At 52.8% G+C, this 24,859-nt stretch overlaps 1 protein-coding gene across 2 annotated transcripts in view; it reads right to left on the bottom strand.

Moving 5' to 3' along the window:
* Positions 1-24,859, bottom strand: part of WNT3 (Wnt family member 3) — a 76,759-nt gene that overhangs the window by 14,147 nt on the left and 37,753 nt on the right. For both annotated transcript variants that reach the window (XM_039504216.1, XM_039504217.1), the window contains exon 2: positions 11,597-11,838. In XM_039504216.1, coding sequence (XP_039360150.1) covers positions 11,597-11,838 — 242 coding nt within the window. The remainder of the gene's footprint in view (positions 1-11,596; positions 11,839-24,859) is intronic.

The raw sequence follows: 24,859 nt of genomic DNA, 5'->3' as shown, positions 1-24,859 counted from the left end.
CGGTCAAAAAAGCAAACAGGATGTTAGGAATCATTAAAAAGGGGATAGAGAATAAGACTGAGAATATATTATTGCCCTTATATAAATCCATGGTACGCCCACATCTCGAAGACTGTGTACAGATGTGGTCTCCTCACCTCAAAAAAGATATTCTAGCACTAGAAAAGGTTCAGAAAAGAGCAACTAAAATGATTAGGGGTTTAGAGAGGGTCCCATATGAGGAAAGACTAAAGAGGCTAGGACTCTTCAGCTTGGAAAAGAGAAGACTAAGGGGGGACATGATAGAGGTATATAAAATCATGAGTGATGTTGAGAAAGTGGATAAGGAAAAGTTATTTACTTATTCCCATAATACAAGAACTAGGGGTCACCAAATGAAATTAATAGGCAGCAGGTTTAAAACAAATAAAAGGAAGTTCTTCTTCACACAGCGCACAGTCAACTTGTGGAACTCCTTACCTGAGGAGGTGTGTGAAGCTAGACTATAACAATGTTTTAAAAGGGACTGGATAAATTCATGGTGGCTAAGTCCATAAATGGCTATTAGCCAGGATGGGTAAGAATGGTGTCCCTAGCCTCTGTTCGTCAGAGGATGGAGATGGATGGCAGGAGAGAGATCACTTGATCATTGCCTGTTAGGTTCACTCCCTCAGGGGCACCTGGCATTGGCCACTGTCGGTAGACAGATACTGGGCTAGATGGACCTTTGGTCTGACCCGGTACGGCCGTTCTTATGTTCTTATGTTCTTATAGAATCATAGAATCTCAGGGTTGGAAGGGACCTCAGGAGGTTCTAGTCCAACCCGCTGCTCAAAGCAGGACCAATCCCCAACTAAATCATCACGTGGTCCCCAGGGGATTGGTGCCTGAGATTCGGAAGCTGTTACATAGCAGCACGATGTGGGGAGCTTTCCCAAAGGGTTCAAAGTCAGCACCAGAGGCCTGGATAGCGCAGCCTGTTAGGGGCTGAGTAAAGTTTTCCTATACCCGGGGAGCCCATAACACAGCACATCCTACACCCACACCACCTATGGTTCCCACCCTCTAGGGAGGGTAGCTCTGGCTGTTCTGGGGCTCTGTCACTGACAGTTGATACACCCTCACTATGGCAGACTACTTCTCCAACCAGGCCGAGGCCCAGCCACTACCTGAGCAAGAAGCACAGACGTTGCCAGTTCGGCACATCTCACTCCTTGCACGCTGACCAAGGGTGAAACGGGTATTATTTCCACAGCACGGCCCTTTGAGCCACCAGGTTGCCGTGACAAGGGGCCTGGTCTTGCTGCACATCCCGTTTCAGTCTCTTCGTCATGTGAGGGTTTGGCACACACCATTCTAGAGGGCTAAAATCCGGCTTTGATACCTGTGACGAAGTTCCTCCACTACCTTGGTGGGTCCTGTGCTTATTGGCGGATTTGCTCACCGCACAGTTTCACTCTGTGGGTCGGGAAACAGCCCAGAGACCTTCCCCTCTGGTATAAGCCCAAGTCCAGATCAATTCCTCCTGTGTCTGATCAGGAGTTGGGAGGTTTGGGAGGAACCCGGGCCCACCCTCTACCCCGGGTTCCAGCCCAGGGCCCTGTGGATTGCAGCTGTCTATAGTGCCTCCTGGAACAGCTGCATGACAGCTACACCTCCCTGGGCTGCTTCCCCACGGCCTCCCCCCAACACCTTCTGTATCCTCACCACAGGACCTTCCTCCTGGTGTCTGATAACGCTTGTACTCCTCAGTCCTCCAGCAGCACAGCCTCTCACTCCCAGCTCCTTGTGCCTCTTGCTCCCAGCTCCTCACACGCACTTCCTCTCCTCCGGCTCCCCCTTGGCCTGACAGGAGTGAGCCCTTTTATAGCATCACGGTTACTCTTAGCAACCAAACTCGTCATCTCATCTGCCATCCTTTAATTCTTTACTCACTGCGTCCTGTGTCAGGCTTTCCACTGTGTGACCTCGTGTGGGGCTGGGGCCTCGGTGTCCCAGCCCAAGAGAAATCCCTTTCCCTGATGCTGAGCAAGCCAGGGCAATCTGACATACTCCCTGGTGCATGGTGACTTTGCTTCAAACCCATTTGGGTCTCAATACTCATGCCCCTGCCCAACTAGTGTAAAAATCCTCCCATCTACCACCAGTACTACATAAGCAGTTCTGATTCTATGCAGCAGACGAGGGCAGTGACAACAACCCACTAACACTTAACCAATGCGTTATCCTACTTGGCACCTCTCTAGTGCCTCCCCACCGGGGCTCTCCACACCATGCTTGCAGCTGCGAAGAATGCAGAAAAAAATGCACCATAGCAAGGAAGCCGGCCGTGACTCAGAGGTTGAGATTTTGCGTGTATGACACTACTCAGCACAAAACAGGAAAAAGTAATGGTTTGTAAGAGTCAGACGAGCACCAGATGCAAAGACAAAGCAGCAGCACCCAAACAAACAGGAAGTTGAATGCCAAATAGACAGTGGGGCATGTTCCAGGGAAGGCCTGGCGTCGGGGCGCTCACGTGGCACGCCCCAGGCCTGGCGTCGGGGCGCTCACGTGGCACGCTCCAGGCCTGGCGTCGGGGCGCTCACGTGGCACGCCCCAGGCCTGGCGTCGGGGCGCTCACGTGGCATATTCGATGCTCCCATGGCATGTTCCAGGGCAGGCCTGGCATCAGGGCGCTCACGTGGCACGCCCCAGGCCTGGCGTCGGGGCGCTCACGTGGAATGTTCGATGCTCCCATGGCATGTTCCAGGGCAGGCCTGGCATCGGGGCACCCACGTGGCACGTTCCAGGGCAAAACTGCTCAGTTTTTCATCATGTCTGTCACAAGTTAATAGAGATTGTGAGGCAGACCCCTCCTTTCAGAATCACAATTGCTCACTATGCCCGTGGGCACTCCAGCAGTTATTACGTGGAAAAGTGACACACTGACAAAGTGCTGAGTGTATGTTAGTTCATGTTTCACTAAAACGTAGCCGAGGCAAGCAAGGAGGTGGTGGCAGGACTGCGTGATTTGCAGAGAACTGGCTGGTTGTTGTTGGGAACCTCGGCCCTTGTGGATCGAGCTCTGGATTTTAGGTGTTCAGCTCCCAAATTCTAATCCTAACTGTGAAGCGGGTGCCTCCTCCAGCCTTAGGCAAGTCGTGCCACCCACTTGTGCCTCAGTTTTCCTTACAGTTAATGGGGGGATGATAGTGACTCACTTTGTGGTGGGGCAGTGAGAACTGATGAGATCATTTGTATAGCACTGTGGAAAGCTTGCTGATCATACAGAACAAAAAACGTTTTATCAAACCGTGTTTTAATCCAAGCGAACAGCGGGGCTCGAACCATAGTGCTGTTGTGGCAAGAGTCAGTCAATAGATGTCGCTGTTCTAACTAGTCTTACTTTTAGTTCTTTTTCTTGGTTTGCGAGCAAGTGGTTAGTCTTTAAAGAAATGCTGGTGTGTTGTAAGTTTTGTTCTGTGGTTGACCTTTGGGAGAAATTCTGGGAGACAGCAGAGTTTGTTCTCTGCTTTATGCTCTATATTTGGGGCAATTCTGGGTACAGAGTAGTTTGGGGGAGAGGGATAGCTCAGTGGTTTGAGCATTGGCCTGCTAAACCCAGGGTTGTGAGTTCAATCCTTGAGGGGGCCATTTAGGGAACTGGGGTGTAAAAAAAAAATGTCTGGGGATTGGTCTTGCTTTGAGTAGGGGGTTGGACTAGATGATCTCCTGAGGTCTCTTCCAACCTTGAGATTCTATGATTCATGGGGACTGGGCATTGATATGCAGTCTGGGATTTCTGGCAGAGGGGGTGTACAGTGTGCTGGCTGGGACCATTTCTGTCCCAAGACTGGTGCATATGTATAAATGAAGCAATTTACACTAGGAATATTCCCTGATTTGTCTGCCACTGGGAAGCCAACTAGCAAGGCCCCAGATTTGTTCTACCTCTCAGCAGACGGGCACCAGTATTAATAAAAATCACTTTTTGCTCCTGAGGGTCACAGACGTCAGAATCTAGCTTATGCTGTGGCTCTAGACTGTGCTCCAGCAATTCAGTTCATTGTCTAGTAATCTCTCCAGCCCAGGGTCAGCTTTGCTCTACTGCTGCTCCCACTCAGTCAGTGGAATTTTTACCGGTGGCTTCACTGGGACCAGAATTGGGCTAATGCCAATGGGGTTTGGAATTCCATCCCCCAAGTGATGGGATTTTTCCCAACTCCCTTGGAGGGACTAGTTCAGTCTTTTAACTCTCACTATCTGACCCTATTGACATCGGGAAGAAAATGGTGCTTGAGTCGCGTCTCCCACTCCACTAACTCCTAACTTGGTTTATCTGGCCCTTGAGGATGGGTCAGAGGGTTCTGAAATCATTTCCCAAGCGAGCCTCAGGGAGGGGTTCTGGCCGGGCATTCTCCTTTTTACCATCCTGCACACAGACTAGGTGACGACCCCCTTAGGAACCAGTGTTTTAATCCAGTCCAGAGTTAGGCTAAGCAATGGTTCCGCAGCACTGTTATGTGTACTCTGGGCCCGACCCTACATGCAGAACCAGATGGTCCCAGCCTGAAAGACAAAGGATGCAAGCGGGAGAGAGATGCAGCAAGGTGAAGTGACCTGCTCACAGTTACCCAGCCGGTCATTTGACAGAGGTCTCACACCCAGTCCAGGGTCTTCTCAGGCACCTCGCTGCCTCTCAGCTTCAGAAAGAGATTTTTTCTGTCCACAAAGGCAGGAGGAACATGAGTGAGCCGCAGGAGCATCAAACGTGGTGATTCCGCCGTGTAGACAGGCCTCGTGCGGGAGCAGGTCCTAACGGTCTCACCCCAATATAAAAATCAGCCTAAAGGCCACCTACACTGCTCTCCCCACCAGGGCATGGGCCGGGGTTACAGAACTGTGCACTATGGTTAAATGTTGTGGTGTAGGTGGGACCTAACCTGGTTTGGGGAACTGCATCCACCCGTTTGTGTACAGCCCCTAGCACAAGTCTGCCTCAGGCCTCACTGAGCCTTTGAGTGCTAGAGTAAAAATACAAGTAATACATGAACTCCAGTGGGACCTATAGATGCCACCATAACATAAATCGTTAATAATGGCACCCACTGAGTGGGTCATTGTGTCTTGCAAACAGGGCCCTTCGCACGGGGCAGAAACATGGGCCTATGGAGTGGAACCAGGCTGCCTTGGTTCGAGTGATCATGAGCTAATTCAGTTAAAACTAAATGGAAGGATAAACACAAATAGGTCTGCAACTAGGGGACTGGATTTCCAAACGGCAACCATTAAAAAATTCAGGGAATTAGTTAGGGAAGTGGACTGGACTGGACTGAAGAACTCAAGGATCTGAATGTGGAGGAGGCTTGGAATTAAAGTCAAAGTGGCAGAAGCTGTCTGAAGCCTGCATCCCACGCAAGGGGGGAAACCGTGTAGGGAAGGGTTGAGCCCAAACTGGACAAGCAACGGTGCAAGTATTTCCAACAGGTGCTGAAGAGAAAGCAGAAAGCCTACAAGGAGTGGATGATGGGATGGATCAGCAAGGAAACCTTTCTTGGAGGTCAGAAAATGCAGGGGAAAGTGAGAACGGCCAAAAGCCAAGCAGAGTTGGACCTTGCAAAGGAAATTAAAACCAACAGTAAAAGGTTCTTTAGCCGTAGACATAAAAAGAAAGAAGAAGTGGGACAGCTAAATACTGAGAATGAGGCGGAGATTAAAGATAATCTAGGCCTGGCCCAACACCTCAACAAATACTTTACTGAGTTTATAATAAGGGGAATGAGGAGCTGAGGGATAGTAGGCGGGTGGCTAATGGAAATGAGGACATGGCAGTAGAAATGACCACATCCGAGCTAGGAGTCAAACTCAAACATCTTCATGGGGAAAAATCAGGGGGCCCAAATAATCTCCATCGAAGAATATTAAAGGAACTGGCTGGTGAAATTGCTGGCCCAATAGCAAGGACTTTTAATGAATGTGTAAACTTGGGAGTCATGTATCAGAGGGGTAGCCGTGTTAGTCTGTAGCCACAGCCTTGGGAGTTGTACCCTATGACTGGAGAATTGCTAATATAGAACCTGTTTTTAAGAAAGAGAAAAAAGTGATCAGGGAAACTACAAACTCATTCGTTTGATCTCAATTGTATGCAAGGTCTTGGAACAAATTTTGAAAGCAGAAGTAGTTGAGGACATAGAGATAAATGGTAATTGGGATAAAATTCAGCCTGGATTGTGCCAGACCAACCTGAGCTCCTTCTTTGAGAAGAGAACTGATTTTTTTAGACAAAGGGAATGTCTAAAGGTCTAATCTACCTGGATTTCAGTAATGCAAGTAGATTAGATCTATTCCACATGGGAAATGATCAGTTAAATTGGAGAAGATGGGGATTACTATGCGAATTGAGAGGTGGATAAGGAGCTGGTTAAAAGAGAGAGGACAGCGGGTCGTACTGACAGGTGAACGGTCAGGCAGGAGGGCTGTTACTAGTGGAGTTCCTCAGGGACTGTTCTTGGGACCAACCTTATTTACCATTTTCATTAATGACCTTTGCACAAAAAGTGGGAATGTGCTGATAAAATTTGCAGATGACACAAAATTGGGAGGTATTGTCAATACAGAGGGGCACTGGAATATCATACCAAAAAATCTGGATGACATTGAAAACTGGAGTTTATAGAAATGGGATGATATTTAATTGTGCAAAGTCATGCACTTAGGGACTAACAACAAGAATTTTTGCTAGAAACTGGGAACGTATCAGTTGAAAGTGACCGAGAAGGAGAAAGATTTGGGTATGTTGGTTGATCGCAGGGTGACTGTGATGTGGTCATGAAAAGGTTAATGCAATCCTAGGATGTACCAGGCGAGGTATTTCCAGTAGCGATAGGAAAGGGTTATTTCTATTGAACAAGGCACTGATGAGACCTCATCTGGAATACTGGGTGCAGGTCTGGTCTCCCATGTTGGAGAAAGATGAATTCAGACTGGGACAGGTGCAGAGAAGGGCTACTAGGATGATCCAAGGAATGGAAAACACACCCTAGGAGAGGAGACTCAAGGAGTTTGGCTTGTTCAGCCTAACCAAACAAAGACTGAGGGGAGATCTGATCGCTCTATAAATACATCAGAGGGATAAATACCAGGGAGGGAGAGGAGTTATTTAAGTTAAGCGCCAGTGTTGGCACAAGAACAAAGGGCTATAAACTGCCCATTAACAAGCTTAGGCTTGAAACTAGGTGAAGGTTTCTACCCATCAGAGGAGTGAAGTTCTGGGGCAGCCTCCCAAGGGGAGCAGTGGGGGCAAAAAACTGGTTTCGAGACTGACCTTGATACATTTATGGAGGGGCTGGTCTGATGAGGTTGTCTACGTGGCATATGGCCTGTCTGCAACTTCTCATAGTAAATATCTCCAACGGCCGGTGATGAGACACTAGCTGGGGTGGGATCTGAGTTACTACAGAGAATTCTTTCCCAGGTGTCTGGCTGGTGGGTCTTGCCCGCATGCTCAGGGTTTAGCTGATCACCATATTTGGGGTCAGGAGGGAATTTCCCCTACATCAGCTCGGCAGAGACCCTGGGCGTTTTTATTTTGTTTTTTGTTTTGCCTTCCTGTGCAGCATGGGGCACAGGTCACTTGCAGGTTTAAACTAGTGTAAATGGTGGATTCTCTGGAACTTTAAGCTATGGTTTGAGGACTTCAGTAACTCAGCCAGAGGTTAGAGTCTGCCCCAAGGGTGGGTGGGTGAGGTTCTGTGGCCTGTGACATGCAGGAGGTTGGACTGGATGATCACAGTGGTCCCGTCTGGCCTTACAGTCTGTGTAACCAAGTCCGGGACACCTGGGTTGCACCTGGATCCTCTGACTCATTTAACTAGTCTCAATGGGACCTAAAATGATTCCTTGGTATTTTTTCTTGCATGTGTGGCTAGGAAGGAGACATGGGAGAACTCAGCTGGGTTACTTTTTATTTCAGTGTAGACATGACCTTACGGTGACCAGCAAAAGGGGAATCTGCCTTGTGCCTTCTCAGGGAGACTGATGTCTGAGATCTTTGGTTCAGAGAGAGAGAAAGAGAAGGGTTTGCTCTACGCCGCCCCTCACCCCAGTCAGCTCTTGTCTAACCTGCGTTTGCTAAATACAATCCTGCCAGTCACGCTAGGAAAGTCCGAACAATGACTCTCCGCCACCCCTGCAACCCCCACCTCTATGGACGACCAGAGCATCAGTAGGTAGCTGAGTGAGGGGGCAGGAATTGGTATTTTGATGATTTGTAACTATAACTCACCAGCTGAGGAAAGAAGCTGGCCAGTCAGGAATGGGATTCAGGGGACAGGGTCATTTTCTGCCCCTGCTACAGCCTTCCTGTGTGACCCTGGGTGAGTCACTTAGTACTTGCTCCAAAGCCGACAGGTGGCTCTGCTGCACATGGAGATAATAGTACTGACCCCGGTCCCAGGCGCGCTGAGAGGGGCTCAGCCTACAGTAATGAGGCCATGTCAGTTCTGAGAAGGGAAACCCTGGGGAAAAAAGCTCCTTCGGGTTAAAGATTCCACAGGCCTGCCCCTGGGCCGAAGGGTCGAGAGAGCTTCCACTGTGCACGTGAATTATCCCAGGAGACCTCCCGCTGGAACAAGGAAGAGCGAACTCGGCATTCCTGCTATTCCGAAGGGAAAAAGCAAGCCAGAAAGTGTCAGCTATACTTAAAGGCTGGCTCTAGCCATCCCCCAGGGGAAGAAGTGGAGAGCACAAACCTGATAGATGGCAAGTATCAGAGGGGCGGCCCTGTTAGTCTGGATCTGTAAAAAGCAGCAGAGAGTCCTGTGGCACCGTATAGACTAACAGACATATTAGAGCATGAGCTTTCGTGGGTGAATACCCACTTCGTCGGATACATGCATCCAACGAAGTGGGGATTCACCCACGAAAGCTCATGCTCCAATACGTCTGTGAGTCTATATGGTGCCACAGGACTAATAGAGGCTGTTTACTTTTCAGGTCATGTTTAAACCAGTGCAACATCCCCAGCTAGAACAAGCTCCTGCCAAACAAGTAACTGCTTTAAGCTTGGGAGTGTCAGCGCCATGCACGGTTCCTGTCCGTGGCAGGGGAATGCACGTTAAGCCACGGGCAGAACATGCTTTCTGTATAAGAACAAGCCATGCTCGACCACAGCCATGTTTACTCCTGGTTGGTTGTGTCCGGCAGCCCCAGAGCCAGCTTGGCAGGAGCCCTGTTCAACCCCAATGGGGGGGTGAGAAGAGGCTCCCGGGGGGGGAAGGCCTGGCGCTATGAATGAATCACTTGAAAATCTCCACTGGGTCTGCACAAGGCGTTGGGGAGAAATTTCCCAGCAGTGAAATGAGCAAGCGAAGTTCCCAGAACCAGGGAGGGGCCGGGAGGGAGGATTAGCGAGCGCTTGACAGTGCACCCCCGCGACTGTCTCCCAGCCGGGCCCGTTACCTGCTGGGCCGCTCAATTTGCCATTGTTCCCTCGGTGTCACACTGTATTACCAGCATAATGCGGAATGTTTCCGCCGCCCGACGGCCCCCCAGCACAGAGCGCTGGCATTCCCCGAGACCCCGCGTAGCAACGGGCCAGTGTCCCCGGCCTGCCGGCCCCGGCCAATCCTGCCAGCCCGGCTGGGAAAGCCCTAGTGATGGCTCCCCCCAGCCCCCACCCCCAGAGCAGAATGGCTAAAGGGCGTGTGAATGGTGCAGCACTTTGAAACCACGGTCGCGCTGGGCCGTATCACTCACCCTGCTCACAGTAGGGGAGGCAGCTTAGCCCTTTCTCATCCGTCTAAGCTTATTTTGCTCTCTCCCTCTCTCTTTTCTCTCCCCCTCCTCTTAAGTCTCTGGAGTTGATATTGAGATGGCCCCAGGCCCCCTGATCCCATCCTATACACCCCTGTTTAGATGCAAATGACTGCGAGTGGCATGGCTGAGAAAAGCCATGGGGTTATCGTGGTGCTGTTGGCCTTTTCGCAGCTCGTGTCATGGGCTCTGTGCTCCCTCTCACTCAGCCAGAAGCACCAGGATGCCCTGATTCCAGCCCCCTTCCACTGCATCTGGTCCCCTTTCTGCTCCTCGCAGCCTGGCGGTGCCTGTCGTTGCTAGCACGGGATCTGGGGCTGCCTGGGGGAAGTGGCACCCTTGGTCCAGGGGAATCACTGAGTGGGCGGGGAGCAAATCCAGCCCCTGGCAAGGGGTGGCTGGGAGTTTCCCCACAGGGCAGCAGAGGTGCTGGGGACCAGGCTGGGGTGCTGAGTCTGACCGACAGTGTGTCAAATTCCGAATGCCCTCCAGCTCCGGTCTCAGCTGGTTCTAAATAATCCTTTGACCTTTCCTGGCACAGGCATCAGCCTCCCTCATCAACGTTACTGAAGCCTCCCAGCCTCTCTGAGGTCAGGAAGCATTAACGGTCCCCATTTCACAGATGGGGAAACTGAGGCACCAAAGGGGAAATGACTTCTTCAACGGCTGTGCAACAAATCAGTAGCAGAGCTGGGAACGGGTTGCAGGAGCTCTGACTCCTCAGTCCTCTGTTTCAGTGCCCAGAGCCGTTGTCTTCTCAGAAGCAACCGGATGAGGGGTTCTAGTCTTTGTGGGTAGGGGGGAGCCTCACATCCCTGCTATTAACAGAGGCCTGAAGGGGGCCCAGCTCAGCCCCGAGGGAGTCTTGGAACAGAGAGGGGAGATGAAATAAGCAGCTCCCGTGCAGGGGTCCTGCAGATCGTGGGGCCTGTGGTCCCAGGCAGCCCCTGTGTGCGGCTGGGGCAGCCCTGCCCTGGAGGACAGCACTGGGAGTCTGAGCCAGAGGGACTGAGCATCTGCACCGCTGAGCAAAATAAGGCAGCAGCCGTAGGGCCCCCCCATGGCTCTGGCCAGGCTGCAGCTTCCCCTTGCTGTTACTCCAGCCCACAGGCCAGGTCTGCAGGCCTGGGGGAGGACACGGGGCGTCGGCTTTCCCCCTCCTCCCCCCAAGCCGCTTTCACAGAGTGCCGCTGCCACAGCCACTGAGCCTTCCGCTGTCCTGTGGTGCCTGGGGCCGGAGGGCTGGGGTGCCCCTGGAGCCGTGGGCCTGCGTGGGACGAGCTGGACCATGTTCACCGACTCCCTTGGCAAGGCCAAGGACACCCTGCCCCAAAGACTCACACGGGGCGGGGGCTGGGCGGGGGGATTTCTGCTCCTAGTTGCAATCTGCCACCAAGGCAAATTCCCTAGTGGCTTGGACTTGTCTGCTGAGAGCTGCTGTCACGAGCAGATCTTCCCTCTCCACAGCCCAGCCGGGACATGCAGCAGGGCCTGGGGCCGATGTGGGCACAGGCAGCCATGCCAGATCCCTGGCGTCTGCCACTGGAGACGAGCTTTGCAGCCCCCCCCAATGCAGGGGCTGGGTGACCGTGGGCCCGTCCCGTCCTGTCCCTGTGCCTCTGTCTCCCCTTCCACCCTCGTGAGCTCCTTGGGCAGGGCCTCTCTCTCACTGGGCCTGTTCGGCGCCCGGCACGACGGGCCCTGATCTCAGCTGGCACCTCGGCACGGTCCCGGAATGCAGCTAAATGGAAGAATCCCCCCCCCCGCCCCCGCCCCAACCCGGCAGCCTTTGCCTGGAGGGGCAGCCGCGTGGCTCCCTTACCTTTGTCCAGGACGGGCCCGAAGATGGCCAGGCTGTCGTCGATGGTGGTGCAGTTCCAGCGCCGGCCCCGGAACTGGTGCTGACATTCCTGGATCCCCAGCTTCACCCCCTCGGCCACGCTGGGCATGATCTCCAGGTAGTTCCGGCAGAAGCGAAGCTGCTTGGGCACCAGCCCGGGGATGGAGCCACACAGGATGGGCTGGGACCCCAGCGAGGTGTATTGCTGGCCCAGCGCCAGGGACCTGGGGGGGGAACAGAGACCGTGTAAGGGCCACCGCGGGGAGAAAGCCGGCTGGAATCCCCCGACCCCGCCTGAGCCTCACCAACCTTCCGTTAAACTCACTGTACGGTTTAGAGAGGTGCCCAATGTCCAGCCAGGGTGACCTAGGCAAACAGGGCAGGTGTCCTGGGTAATGGCCCTGCTCGGAGAAGTGCTGGGGGCCCCCCAGGCTGACGTGGGCCGGGTGCAATGAGTGGCCAGGACGGCAGAGAAAGGTGAAGTCACTCGCATGCTGTCACAAGGGTTAGCGGAAGCAGCATGGCTCAGTGGCCGGGGGGCTGGCCGAGCGGAAGCAGCGTGGCTCAGTGGCCAGGGGGCTGGCCGAGCGGAAGCAGCGTGGCTCAGTGGCCGGGGGGGCTGGCCGAGCGGAAGCAGCATGGCTCAGTGGCCAGGGGGCTGGCCGAGCGGAAGCAGCGTGGCTCAGTGGCCGGGGGGCTGGCCGAGCGGAAGCAGCGTGGCTCAGTGGCCGGGGGGGCTGGCCGAGCGGAAGCAGCGTGGCTCAGTGGCCGGGGGGGCTGGCCGAGCGGAAGCAGCGTGGCTCAGTGGCCAGGGGGCTGGCCGAGCGGAAGCAGCGTGGCTCAGTGGCCAGGGGGGGCTGGCCGAGCGGAAGCAGCGTGGCTCAGTGGCCAGGGGGCTGGCTGAGCTCTCCCCTCCCCGGCTCTGCTATTGCTTCGCCGTGTGACCTGGGCTGAGGCCGACCCCCCTCCCCCCTGCCGTGTCTCACGAGGTGCCCAGTGCAAGTGGGTTATGAGCTCGGCCGGCGGGGTTGAGGTGCTGCTGTGATGCAAAGAGAACAGATCAGTGCCAGAGCTGGGATAGGCCCAGGAGCCCTCACTCCACGTGCTAACAGCCTGGCCCCTTGATTCGATTCAGTCAGCGACCCAGTGGGATCTGTCTGTTCGCACCAACAGAGCTGGAGCTCCCAGAGAACTCCCAGTGGAGCAGCCCCCACCTGCCATCGGTTGTGTGTGTTGGGGCTCTGGGGCTGGGAGATCAGCATTGCCCCTAGTCCCTTTAGGGGTGGGTCGAGAGGAAACCCTTAGGGAAAGGTGCAGCGTGATGCAGGCGCCTCCAGCTGGAATCACTTTATGGGTGGGAGTAGGGCGGGAGGGCAGCTGTCATCCCAATGTGCACACAGCATCCACCCCGGGCAGGAGGGCAGCAGCTGACCCTACTAAGGATCAAATGTGTGACCATCAGTGGGTGCTGGATGGATTAAACAGGAATCGAAGGGCTGCAGGTCTAAGGAAGGGACTAGAGAGGAGAACTGGGGCCAGTGGGTTGAAATTTTGTGATGCAGATGGATGAGACAGGCTCTTTCCGAGCATGCTTCTGGCTGGGCATTGGCCATGGAAAAGGAGCCCGACTGACACTGCTGGAACCTCCCAGACACTGGGGAAGGCCCGTGTTCTCCTGCCGGTCAGAGCCAGATGTGGAACCCTTGCGCTTCCTAGAATGCCCAGCTCCTGCCCCACAGCTGCCTGCCTGTTGCAGACCTGGCTCACTGGGGTGGGCTGTTGCAGGGCGTGGCAGAGCCGTGAGTGTCCGTGTTCGGGGCCCAGGCAGAGCTCACAGCACAAGGCTGTTGCTGCAGCAGGTAGCACCTTTTGACAAGTGCTCGGCTCCGGTGGCTTGATACCAACAGGGCCGTGCCTTGAACGCAGGCACCAGAGACTAGGGCTGACGGTCACGCTGGGCAGAGCCCCAAAGTCTACGGCTGATGCTGCAGCCTTGGGCAGAGTGTGAGGCCAGAAACATTGGGCAGACACGTCGCGCACCCCGTTCTTACATGCACAGTGCCCAGCTAACGCCCATGCCCTGGAAGGACCAGACACCCCATCCTGGGCGTTAACTGCACCCTTGGGTTCCATGAGCAGATGTGGCTGAGCCCTGCAGGGAGGAGGGCAAGGAGCCAGTCTAATGCTCCATATTCACTCAGCAACCAGACGGCCGCTTTCTACCACTGCTCATGGTCTAAGCTCTCCCTTGCCAAAGAGAGACCAGCGAGCTGTTGCAGCTGGAGCTGCTGGGCCTACTGCACGCCACCCCCCCTGGACACCAGCCACCCCAAGCCTTTTACAAGCCCTGAGTCTAACAGCTGGGTGCAAATCCAGGGTCCGGGTCAGGCTGACCTGCTGGCCGGTGCCCCTGTTTCTCCCCACTGTGGTTGGGACGCCCCAGGTATTGCTGGCAGCTCTCTCCTCTCGACTCCACCCCACAGCCCAGTGGTTGGAAATCATCCCTGGTCCCAGCCACAGTGCGGGGCACAAAGGGCTGCTCCAGCCGGCCCCGAGCCCCTTGGTGTCAGGCGCACTGGGTCAGAACGTGTCGCTGTGGGAGGGACGAGCTGAACTGCTGGTGCAGGATGAGCGAGATGCCAACCTACTGCATACACACAACGTCCCTGCAACCACTTCCTTGGGTGACCCCCAGGCCTGGTCCCCACTGCCCCTAGGGAAGATGTTACAATGTCTATCAATTAGAAGAGGCAATAACGTAGTACTTGTTATGAACGCGGCATAGGTTCCAGCGTGGAACTCATAACATGCAGCTCCTAACAGAAGGCAGAAGAAAAACAGGGTTGACTGATTTTATGTGGCTCACAAGATTTGCTGTTGTTAGGAAAAGCTCAGCTGTCGTTAAAAAAGCCATACGTCTCTGTGGGATGTGCTGCAGCAGTTAGAGCTGGAACTAAATCCAGATGTTGACACCCACTGCAGCAGTGAGCAAGCGAAGGAACGGCTACGGAAATGGAAAGCAGTAGCAAGAGAGGCGGATATTCACCGCACACAAAATAAAGGCGAACACAGCAGTGGGCTGCAAGGACGGGCAAGCAAAGCCTGTGTTACAGGGACAACAAAACCAGGAAAAAGGCAAAGTCCAGGCCATGATGCCCCAGGGGCTTATTGCAAGAAGCTAAATCGTTCTGTAAAGAGCGCTGGAAACAGCCCTGTACCATACGCTGGGTGGGGGGTGACAGCGGCACAGATTGTCTGAGGCACCACGTGCTGTGCTGGGGCTGTGCAGAGCAAAGGAAAAAAGTGTTTTTCACAACTCAATCGTCTCGCATCACCCGGGCCCCCTACGAAGACAGAGGCTCTGCCTGCACCAGAACGAGCTGCACCGATCATTGCAAAACTGTACCAGATAAATTCCCCAAACTGCTGAAGCAACTCCCAGCTAAAGTCACCAGTGGCCAATGAGTGCCTGGGGCACGCTGACATGTCCATGCAAGGGCAAACACCACAAACTAGACTTTGAAATAATTGCAACACCTCATGCCTCTGCTCTCAGCGGATTGAGAGGAAGGCAGGCTGGGCCAGGTGGCAGATGATGCCATGCTATACAATGCAATAGCCAGCCCCACTCATAGCCAAAGGGACAAATACTCAAAATGGCCTTCCTGGAGAACATCGCTGGAAATCAACCTGGAGGTGACATCACCACCACAAGCACCATGCAGAGTAGCAGCTCCTTGGAAGGACGAATCACCTCCCCACTCCTGCTCACTACCCCCCTGTATAGCCATCCAAGACTGGCATTAGCCACGTTCTCACACTGGGAGCTCATGTTCAATTATTTGTCTGCTGTGAACCCTTTGCCTGCAGAGTCCCTGCGTTCTGTAGGGCTGACCTGCATTGCTTCTGCTGGATTATAACTTTGCATTTGGCTGTATTAAAATGCATTTTGTTTAAATGAGCCCAGCAAACCAAGCAATTGAGATAGGTCTGGGTGACTGCCCTGTTCTCACCCTTATTTACCACTTGCTCGGCCAATCTTTGCATTATTCACAATATTTATCAGCCGTGATTTCTTTATATTTACTTCCAGGTGATTGGTAAAAATGTTGACTAGCGTTAGGCCCATTTGATGATGATTCCCCATGGACAACTATATTTTGAGTGCCATCAATTAGTCAGTTCCTAAGCCACTTAGTATGTGCTTTATTGATACTGTGTGGTGCTAGTTTTTACTCAAAATCCAATGCCTTACAAAAGTCTAATTATATTACAGCTCCTCAGTTACCTTTGTCACCCAAACCTGCAATCTCATCCGAGAATGAAATCAGGTTTGTTTGCCCAGACCGATTTCCCATAACACCATGCAATTGCGTGGCAAGAACTTTGAAATGAGTTCACTTTGCCGCAATCCTCATGCCTTGTTAAAGGCAATGCCAAAGAACGAACTGCCTCTAGAGCTAATTAGGTGCAATTCTCTGGCCTGGGTTATGCAGGAGCTCACACGAGAGGATCCTAACGGTCCCTTCTGGCCTTGGAATCTAGCAGCACAGAAATCTCCTGAGCCAAAGAGCAACGTGAGGAACTCAGACTAAAACCACCCAAAGCAGACACTATTAAATGAAACTTAATTAATGAACTTAAAAGACTATTAAATGAAATTAGACAGGTTCCATTATAGGAAGGGAGTTGTTACAAGAGTTCCATAATGGACATGTTTGCACACATGTAAACGGGTAACAGAAAGAGCACCATATTCGGGGGTTTAGGAATATATATAACACTGTCTGTTAGGCGATTCATTCAGGGTCTCGTATATATGGCTAATGGCTTCTGGTGGGCAGCTCTTCTTGTGCCTTGGCTTCCACCTCCGCATCTGGGCCTATTTCCTGTGTGTTCTGCTCTACTGGGAAGAGGCAGTGGCTTGCCGTGAGCTGAAAGCAGAGCCATGGGATTTTAGGGCTTTTCCAGTGTAGGCTTGTGGATAGGGTACTGGATTGGTATTCAGTGGACCTGAGTGTTAGTCCCAGTTTGGCCACGGATCTGCTGTGTTGCCTGGGGCACACCCATTCCCTCACTGGGCCCGCTTTCATCTCCCCATCGGTCAGACCGCGAGATCTGTGGGGCAGGCGCTGTGTGTTTTGTACAATCCCTGATGCAGGGCCTGACTCTGCTGGAGCCTGTTGGTGAAAGACAAGGTATCTAAATGTAAGAGCAATGCAGAAGCCCATGTGTGAGGAGCCTTACGAGTTCAGGCCCTGCTCTTTCCAGGTCAGGATGAAAACGGCGTTGAGCTGAGAGGACTAAAGCAGTTCCAGAGCAGGTGACATTTGGAAGGAGCAGTGGGCTCTGAACGGGAGGGTCTCTGGCAGAACGAAGCTCATGAGCCGGAATTATTTTTTCTATTTCAGAATTACACACTTTGTAAAATTAGGATCAGATTTACAGAAGGGCACAAGCAGAAATGAATGTGCCCAATTTACAGACGTATTCATTTTGATTTGCTGATGTGTGACAGGTGTGTGCATATCAACTCCAGGTTTATGTGCATCAAGAGTTGCACACCCGTACCAGGGCGCACACAGTTGTTTAAATCTGGCCTATGCTAGTTTAGTGGAAGGAATGTGACGTACCGGCTGCTTTCTCCATCAACGCACCTCAACGCGTCTCACTCCTGAACTGCCGCACCCCGATATTTCTGTCCTGGGACTCATCAGAGCAGAGATCCTCCACTGTCCTCAAGCCCATTGCATGGGAAATCTAGGGCTAGATCCACACAGGGACATCGCTGGGCTAGAGCCATTCTCGTGCTCACTCACTCTGGCCCAATGTTTCTTTCGTTGTTTACCCTTGGGGACCCCATGCCTGTGTGTCTTTGGGACTCTAGCCTTCATCTAGAGCAGCCTGCATGGGCGGGGGGGGGGGGGCGGGGTGTCTCGCAAGCTCTCCTGTTGAAGCTGTTCCACTTTGTATAAAGGTTCATTGGTCTTCGATCCCGCCCCCTCCAAGCCACAGAGTCCTTCTCAGCCCCTCTCTGGGTATTTAACATAGCCCCGGGCGGGAGGGCTCACCTGGACTCGCATCTGGGTCTGGTGCCTGCCGGGGCACGTCCACACACCTGCCTGGGCTTCAGCCCTTACCCCGAAGCCAGCCATTCCGGCGTCCCCACGTTGTGTGTGGTTGGCTGGCTGGGGGAATCGTGTTCCCCGTGGAGGCTCTGTGCGGGGGAAGATGGGCGTGCGAGGTGTGGGTGAGAGACGAGGGCTTTGGTTGCATGGAGGTGGGCACGGGAAATGTGTGTGTCTATACGGGGAGGGACAGTGCGTTCATGGGCATGTAAGGGATGGTGGCCCAGACCAGAGGAAATCCTCGAAATCCCTTTGGAAGAGCTGACGCTCTCCGGCGAGCCAGCGACTCCCTTTGGGCCGATCCTAGCGAGCTAGTCGCACAGGGGCAGGGAAGTCAGTCCCAGTACCGGCTTGGGGGTGACAAGGCAGGTGCCCTGCGCCCGACAGGATATTCCATATCCACCTGGGGCCAAGTTTCCAAAACCTCACAGGAAATCATCACGCCCAGACTCTCCCGCTCCCATCACCGGCAGGAACCATTCTCCGCCTGGGCAGAGGTGTTGGGGAGTCCCACCTACATCTGTTGTGCTCTCCCCATCAGTGCCTTTGCCAGGAAGTTGCAGGGCTACAGCACCAATCCACAGGCACCATCCGGCCTGCGCCTTGAGCAGAGTGGGGAAGAGAAGTCATTGCGTTGGCCTCACAGCACTGGTTTCACTGACTGGAGTCCGTCCCAAGACCTCACCCTGTAAGGCAAGCCAGGTGAAGCTACAGCACCCCAGCTTGCAGTGCGGTAATGTCCTGTGTGGACACAGCTCCAGAAAGTGAGTGTCCTGCAGTGCACCATGGGATGGCATGCCCAGCGTTGGCATGGGATGGCAGTGCACTGCAAGGAATTTTCCTCCAGGGTAGATTGGCAGTGGCCCTGGAGGTTTTTCGCCTTCCTCCGAAGCATGGGGCAGGGGTCGCTTGCTGGTGGATTATCTGCTACTTGAAGTCTTTAAATCATGATTTGGAGCATTCAACAGCAGAGTCAAGGGAGAGAATTAGTTCAGGAGTGGGTGGATCGGCTTATGTGGCCTGCATCTTGCAGGAGGTCAGACTAGATGATCATAATGGTCCCTTCTGATCTTGAATTCTATGATTCTATGATTCTATGAAGATGGGGAACTGGTGAGTCTGGCTTGCCATGTAGACAAGCCCTTAGATTGGACAGGCCCAGCGTGAGGAGAAGCCTGGTTTGTGAAGTCAGGAACTGGAGGGAAAGTCAGACCCTGACCATGAGATGGGAGTATGATAACGCTCTGAACACAGGGCCTCTTCGGGCACAGCCGGGGGGTCGGTGTGCATGACGTGGGTCTTTGGTGGGTCTGGGTTCATTAATTTAGTGCATGTTTGGGAAGATAAATACCACCCGGGGAGAGATGGTTCCTTTTGTGGCAGGCTTGGCCTTCCCCGGGTGTCAGCGTACTGCGCAAGGCTGGTGGAGAAGCACTGCCGGCCCTGGGGTGTCCAGCTGGCCCTTGACTAGAGCCAAAGTGTCTTCCGGCAAACCTTTGATTTAAAACAATGGCTTTTCAACAACAGGTTTGGAAGTTTTTTTAATTTTCCATTTTTTTGGATGAAAGGAACGAAAAGTGGATTTTCTGCCATGAAACTGGAAAATGGCCACAAAACATTTTGAAAAGAATTGGAAGATTTTTGTTGCTTTCCAGAAGGGTTGCTGATCATTCGTACAGGTTTCTGAACAGCTGTAGACCTGGCTCCAGAATGAAGTGAGGGAACCAGCTGGGTGAGAGCGAGGGCCGGGGGCCTGTCATGGCAGCGTCTGCAGGAGGTGTGTAACCCCAGACTGCTCAGCTCCGAGCAGATTAACCTCCAGCGGGACTCGGGGTGGTCTCTAGGCCAGCCAGTGCAGGAGGCGGTGGCTGCCAGCTCTGCACAATAGCAGCACCTTGTCCCTTGGGGCTGTCCTGCATTCCTCACATTGTTGCTTTTCCTCTGCTCCCCTGAAGAAGCTCCTTTCCAAAGGGCAAATGCAGCCATGTTACAAGCCTCTTTAACCCTGCTGTGCTGTTCCCCTACTGCCTCCTTAGAAAGCATTTATAGTCTCAGCCCAGGAGCCCCCAAGCTCAGCTCTGCAGGGCTCAGCCAGCGGCCAGTCCATCCAGGAATATGTGACTCTGTGCCTCAGGCAGCGCCTGGAGAGTGCAGCCGAGTCTGGTAGGGTTAGACGTCACCTCCTCCCATTCCGGCAAGGAGGGCACACAGGCAAATTCCCCCTGCTGGAAGGGCCAGGCCTATGGGCCGTCTAGTCCAGAGTCCCGGGTCTGACAGAGTTCGTGCTGAGTGCTTCAGAGGGGCAGACTTAGCCATACAATCCGATGCCACAATGAGAAGTTTCTTCCTACCCACCAGCTAGCAATCGACTCATGCCCAGAAGCACAAGGATTGATTTGCCAACAGCACTGGCCTAGGGTGTAGGAGACCGAGGTCAATTCCTGGCTCTGCCACTACCCTGGTGGGTGATCTTGGGCAAGTTGCTATGCTGCTCTTTGCCTCAGTTTCCCCATCTGTAAAATGGGGTTAATGACACTGACCTCCTTTGTACTCTGCCCATGAAAAGTGCCCAAACGGTGAAGCAAAATTAATGGCCACTTATAAGAGTTTGAGCCTTAATTTCTATTTCAGCTTGCTACCCTCCCGCATATAAAGTGGGGATAACGCTACTGAAGCACTGAAATGTTGAGCTTCCTTATGTTACATTTGTAAAGTGCTTTGAGATCCTGTGGCTAGAAGGACAGCGTAAGAATTGCATTTATGGATGCAAAGTATTAATAGCAACAGAGCGATTGCTGTTTTGAGCTGGGCAGAAGTTCTCAGACTGAGAGAGAAAACACACCCAGAGACTGAGCAGGATGAGAATGTTGTGTTTCAGATTGATTACAACATTTGGGTTGACCTGAAATTAAATATTGTCCAGTTTTCCATTTTGCTGATAAAACAAAACAAAAAGTTGTTATTTTCCAGCATGGCCAAGAAACAGAGAGATCGATTCTTCACAGAGCTATGGCCGAGATACCAATCTGCTTTCCTCGGGAGTTCCCAGCCTGCATTCCTCACCAGCATTGTCTTTGGACATACAGACACCAGGTAAAGTAGACCACTAATTGCATCTTTTTCTGGCCTCAAGCACTGCAGCCCAATAGAAAAACCTCAGCATTAGGGCAGTTATATAGATTCTGTGCTTATTAACCCTTTAGCTCAATACTACAACACGTTTAGCAAAAGCTGAACTTTAAGAGCAGTGACCTGTCCTCTTCGTTATTTGCTACTCCCCCAGTTGGCGCTCCCCAGAGCAAGGACAATCCTCTTAACGGTTTGGGAACCCTCTCGCCCCTAGCGGGTACTACTGCCGGTAGGTAAGAAAGCTGGAATAGGTCAGAGCAACCCAGTGAATTTGTCTCTGCTGCGGACGAGAGGGAACACGGTCGCCGTCTGGGAACTCTGATTGTCCATGTGCACATCTCGAGGTGGCTAGGTAGTGTGCAGAGCAGTTATGCGTTGGGTTAGTGAACATGTAATAATCAGTAACCATTCGAGGCATTTGCCATGGCACAGCGTTAGGGGGTTCTGGAAATCCCTTGGCAGTTTCATAGGCCAGGAAGTTAAACTGAGGCCTGGCTGTTGCTAATTGAAAACTTAAGCCGGTTATCCATGCCCGTTGAAGAGTCCGTGCCACTGGACTTTCGGCCTATCTGCTGGTTGCTAGAGACCTGTAATCTGGGGGGGCCGCGGGTAGCTATGCACATCAGGCACCAGCCAGGGCCTCGGACACAAAAACATCAGTTGCACTTGGAAAATAATTCTGCACCAAGGGCAGCGGAAGCGTTTTTGCAGGTTCAGGGCCCTGATTTCAGCCCCCTGGGAACTCCTTTCCAGAAGACGGTGGCGTGGCACCCTGCAGTATTGCAGGCTGGTGTTTGCCTGCCCTGGTCCGAGGCAGGATTGCACAATTGCCACCTGGTGCTGAAGGCTGGTTCCAAGAGCATCTTTTTGTGCCAGTTTGGCCTATTGAGCTAAATGTTTTCCATGCGTAAATCTCACACCTGAGTGTTGGCACCTGCGAGCCACTTACAGCTGCCGTGTAGTGAATATCGCCTCTGGTGCACTCACCCACCCAGGAGGCGCAGAGCCGGTTGGTATAACTGCTGGCAATGCTGCCAACTCCTGCGAATAATGAGAGTTTGGCCCCTGCTACAAGCAGTGGCACCACGAGGCAAGAAGCTGCCGCCTTCAAGCAATTTTCAGCTCCGCCAAGGGGAAAAAGAGCCCGTCCAGCTGGCTGCCTTCCTGACCCCACCTTCTGGGGAAGAACACACAGTGAGAGCTGGGGAAGGAGGAAGGCAGAGATTCCCTCCCCGCCTCCCCCACCGCCGCCTCACCTCAGGAGCCAAAAGAAGTTTTTGGGTAGGGGGAGGGGAGGGGCAGATACCATTTTCACAAGGGGGGATGGAGCAGAAAGAGCCCAGCAGCTCAGGGTGGGCCTTCCTCCTGACCTCCTCCCTGCCCATGCAATGGCTCAGGTCCTCTTTGCTCCTCCTTCCTCCCCCTTCTCATCCTTCCTGCACCACTAGACGTGGGAAGGAGGAGAAGGAGCCCTGCTGGAGCAGCCCCCATCCACAACTGCGGGAGGAGCAGGCATGGTGGGGAACAGGGGGCAGAGGTGGGGCCTGATGTGGGGTACAGAACTGATGTGGGGTTGGGGGGCACAGAACACACTGATGAATTGGCATTCGGGGCAGAAGCTGGAAGCTCTGCACTATCAGGCCGAATCTCGGTTGGTTCTCTAGTGCCAGAACGCCCTTGCCTCCCATGGCTGTGCGAGAGCCGGCGTGCTGGCCCTGGTGCAGCTTGGGGAGCAGGGGAGATCACAACTCAGAGCAAAACCCACAATCCTTTTTCTAAAAAAAGTCATGAATGTGGGGCCGGTCTCAGGACTGTTTGGGTCTGATTCGCGCTGCTTGAGCGTAGGGGTGGTGATACGGAGCTAAGCTCACTGGGCCTTCACTGAGCTTCTCCACAGGACCCTGCACATCTCTTGGAGCATCCCTCTACCGCCGACTCGTGGACTCAGTTCAGAAGCAGGATGATCTCTTGTGGGGCTGAAGGGAAGCTGGGTCCCAAAGTCCCAGCCTGACCTGCTCAGACCCAGACATGGATGCAGCGTTTGGGGCATGGAAGGCCTTTTCTTACACAGCAAGCTATGACAAGAGACGGGGATCCTACTGAAGAATTGTGCCCAGGGGGCTCTGGAAAGTGCTTGGTTAGGCCCTGAACTGCTCCCCTGCCCAGAAATTGTTTCTGGATAACCACTCTTTCCCCGCTGCTGCCACTTGATTGTTGGCAGGACAGGCCCGTTGGCGTGGGCAGCAGGGTGAGGTGTTTTGTTCACACCTGGGGAAGGCTCCTCAGCCAAGACAAGAGGTCTTCAGTGAGATCCCCTCCTGGTGGGATGTTTGCTAGCCCATTCAAATGCTTCCACAGGTCACAGGCAAGTAAGGCAGGAGACTGACTGGAGGCCAATCACAGATTTATTAACAACCCATTTACCTCTGTCTCTCTTCCTAAAACCATCCCCGTTGCCACTGTGAATCCCAAGATACTACCAAGACCTGAGTGTGACCAGGAGGGTTATGATGGCCTTTCACACAGCTCTGATGGCTCTTACTCCTTGCCCGTGACAGCAAGGTATGGTGCACGTTAACCAAAGGGGCTTTGCTGCCTCAGGATGACCTGGAGCATTGGCTTCTCACTGCCGGAGGTCAACATTCAGATCCTGCCAGGATGGAAAGGTCCCAGGTCCTGGATCCAAAATCTGTACAAACTTTGGGGCCCTTTGGGTCTGACACACAGCTCCTGCTTTGAAAACAGGCTGAGTTAGGGTGACCAGATGTCCCGATTTTATAGGGACAGTCGATTTTTCACATTTGCTGTCTGGTCACCCTAGGCTGAGTCAAACCATTGGTTCCAAAGACGCTGATCTTTGGGAGAGTGATAGATTTATAGATGTTAAAGCAGAAGGGATGTATCACGCAACTGACAGCCTCTGCTTGAGGGTGAGCCGGGACCCGTGGGTCAGGACTGAAGCGAACAGCAAGAATTCTGGGACGGAGGCCTACAACTCGAATAGCAGGGAGTGGGGAGGGTCTGCAAATCAGGCATGACCCAGATGGGAACATTACCAGAATGGTGCGAGGCTTATATACTGCCTGCCTCCATCATGCATGGCTCTGGTCACTTGGTTCCCAACTTCTGAGCACCTGAAATCACACTGAGACTTTCCTAAAAGATTTTCACCATCCTCTGACTTGAATTTTCAGGCTAATCACCTTGGTTAATAGGATCTGGTTGAAATAACCATACTATTTCCACAGGAGCCTTTAGCAGGAAGTAGGAAACAGCCTTAAACATTATGTCACAGTTTTCTCTTTTCAATGTCTTCTAATCCATGCCACCCAGATTGTCCATGGCACTGGTGCAATTGCTCCTGGAATAGTGTGTTCAGTTCTGGTTTCCACAGTTCAAGAAGGATGTTGATAAATTGGAGAGGGTTCAGAGAAAAACCCCAAGAATGATTAAAGGTTTAGAAACCTGCTTATACTGATAGACTCAAGGATCTCAATCTATTTAGCTTAACAAAGAAAAGGTTAAGGGATGCATAAGTGATCTATAAGTCTCTCTATAAGTCACCTATATGGGGAACAAATATTTGACAATGGCCTCTCCAATCTGGCAGAGAAAGGCTATAATACATGACCAAAGGCAGGAGGCTGAAGCTAGCCAAGTTCAGCCTGGAAATACGTCATACAGTTTTAACACTGAGCGTAATTAACCACTGGATTTATTTACCGAGGGTCATGCTGGATTCTCCATCACTGACAATTTTAAAATCCAGACTGGCTGTTTTTCTGAAAGCTCTGCTCTAGGGATTATTGTGGGGCAGTTTTCTGGCCTATTTATACAGGAGGTCAGACTAGATGATCACAATGGTCCCTTCTGGCCTTGAATCCATAAATCCCAACCCCGCAATGTTATCACACACCTCAACAGCCAGACTAAGGTGGACTAGACATGACCATTCTCTTCTCTGAGAAGCAGCCTTCCTCTTCAAGCA

This window comes from Mauremys reevesii, linkage group 17 (assembly GCF_016161935.1).
Source record: "Mauremys reevesii isolate NIE-2019 linkage group 17, ASM1616193v1, whole genome shotgun sequence".
NCBI lineage: Eukaryota > Metazoa > Chordata > Testudines > Geoemydidae > Mauremys > Mauremys reevesii.
The sequence above is the reverse complement of the archived record's forward strand: the minus strand, read 5'-3'. Positions and strand labels throughout refer to the sequence as shown.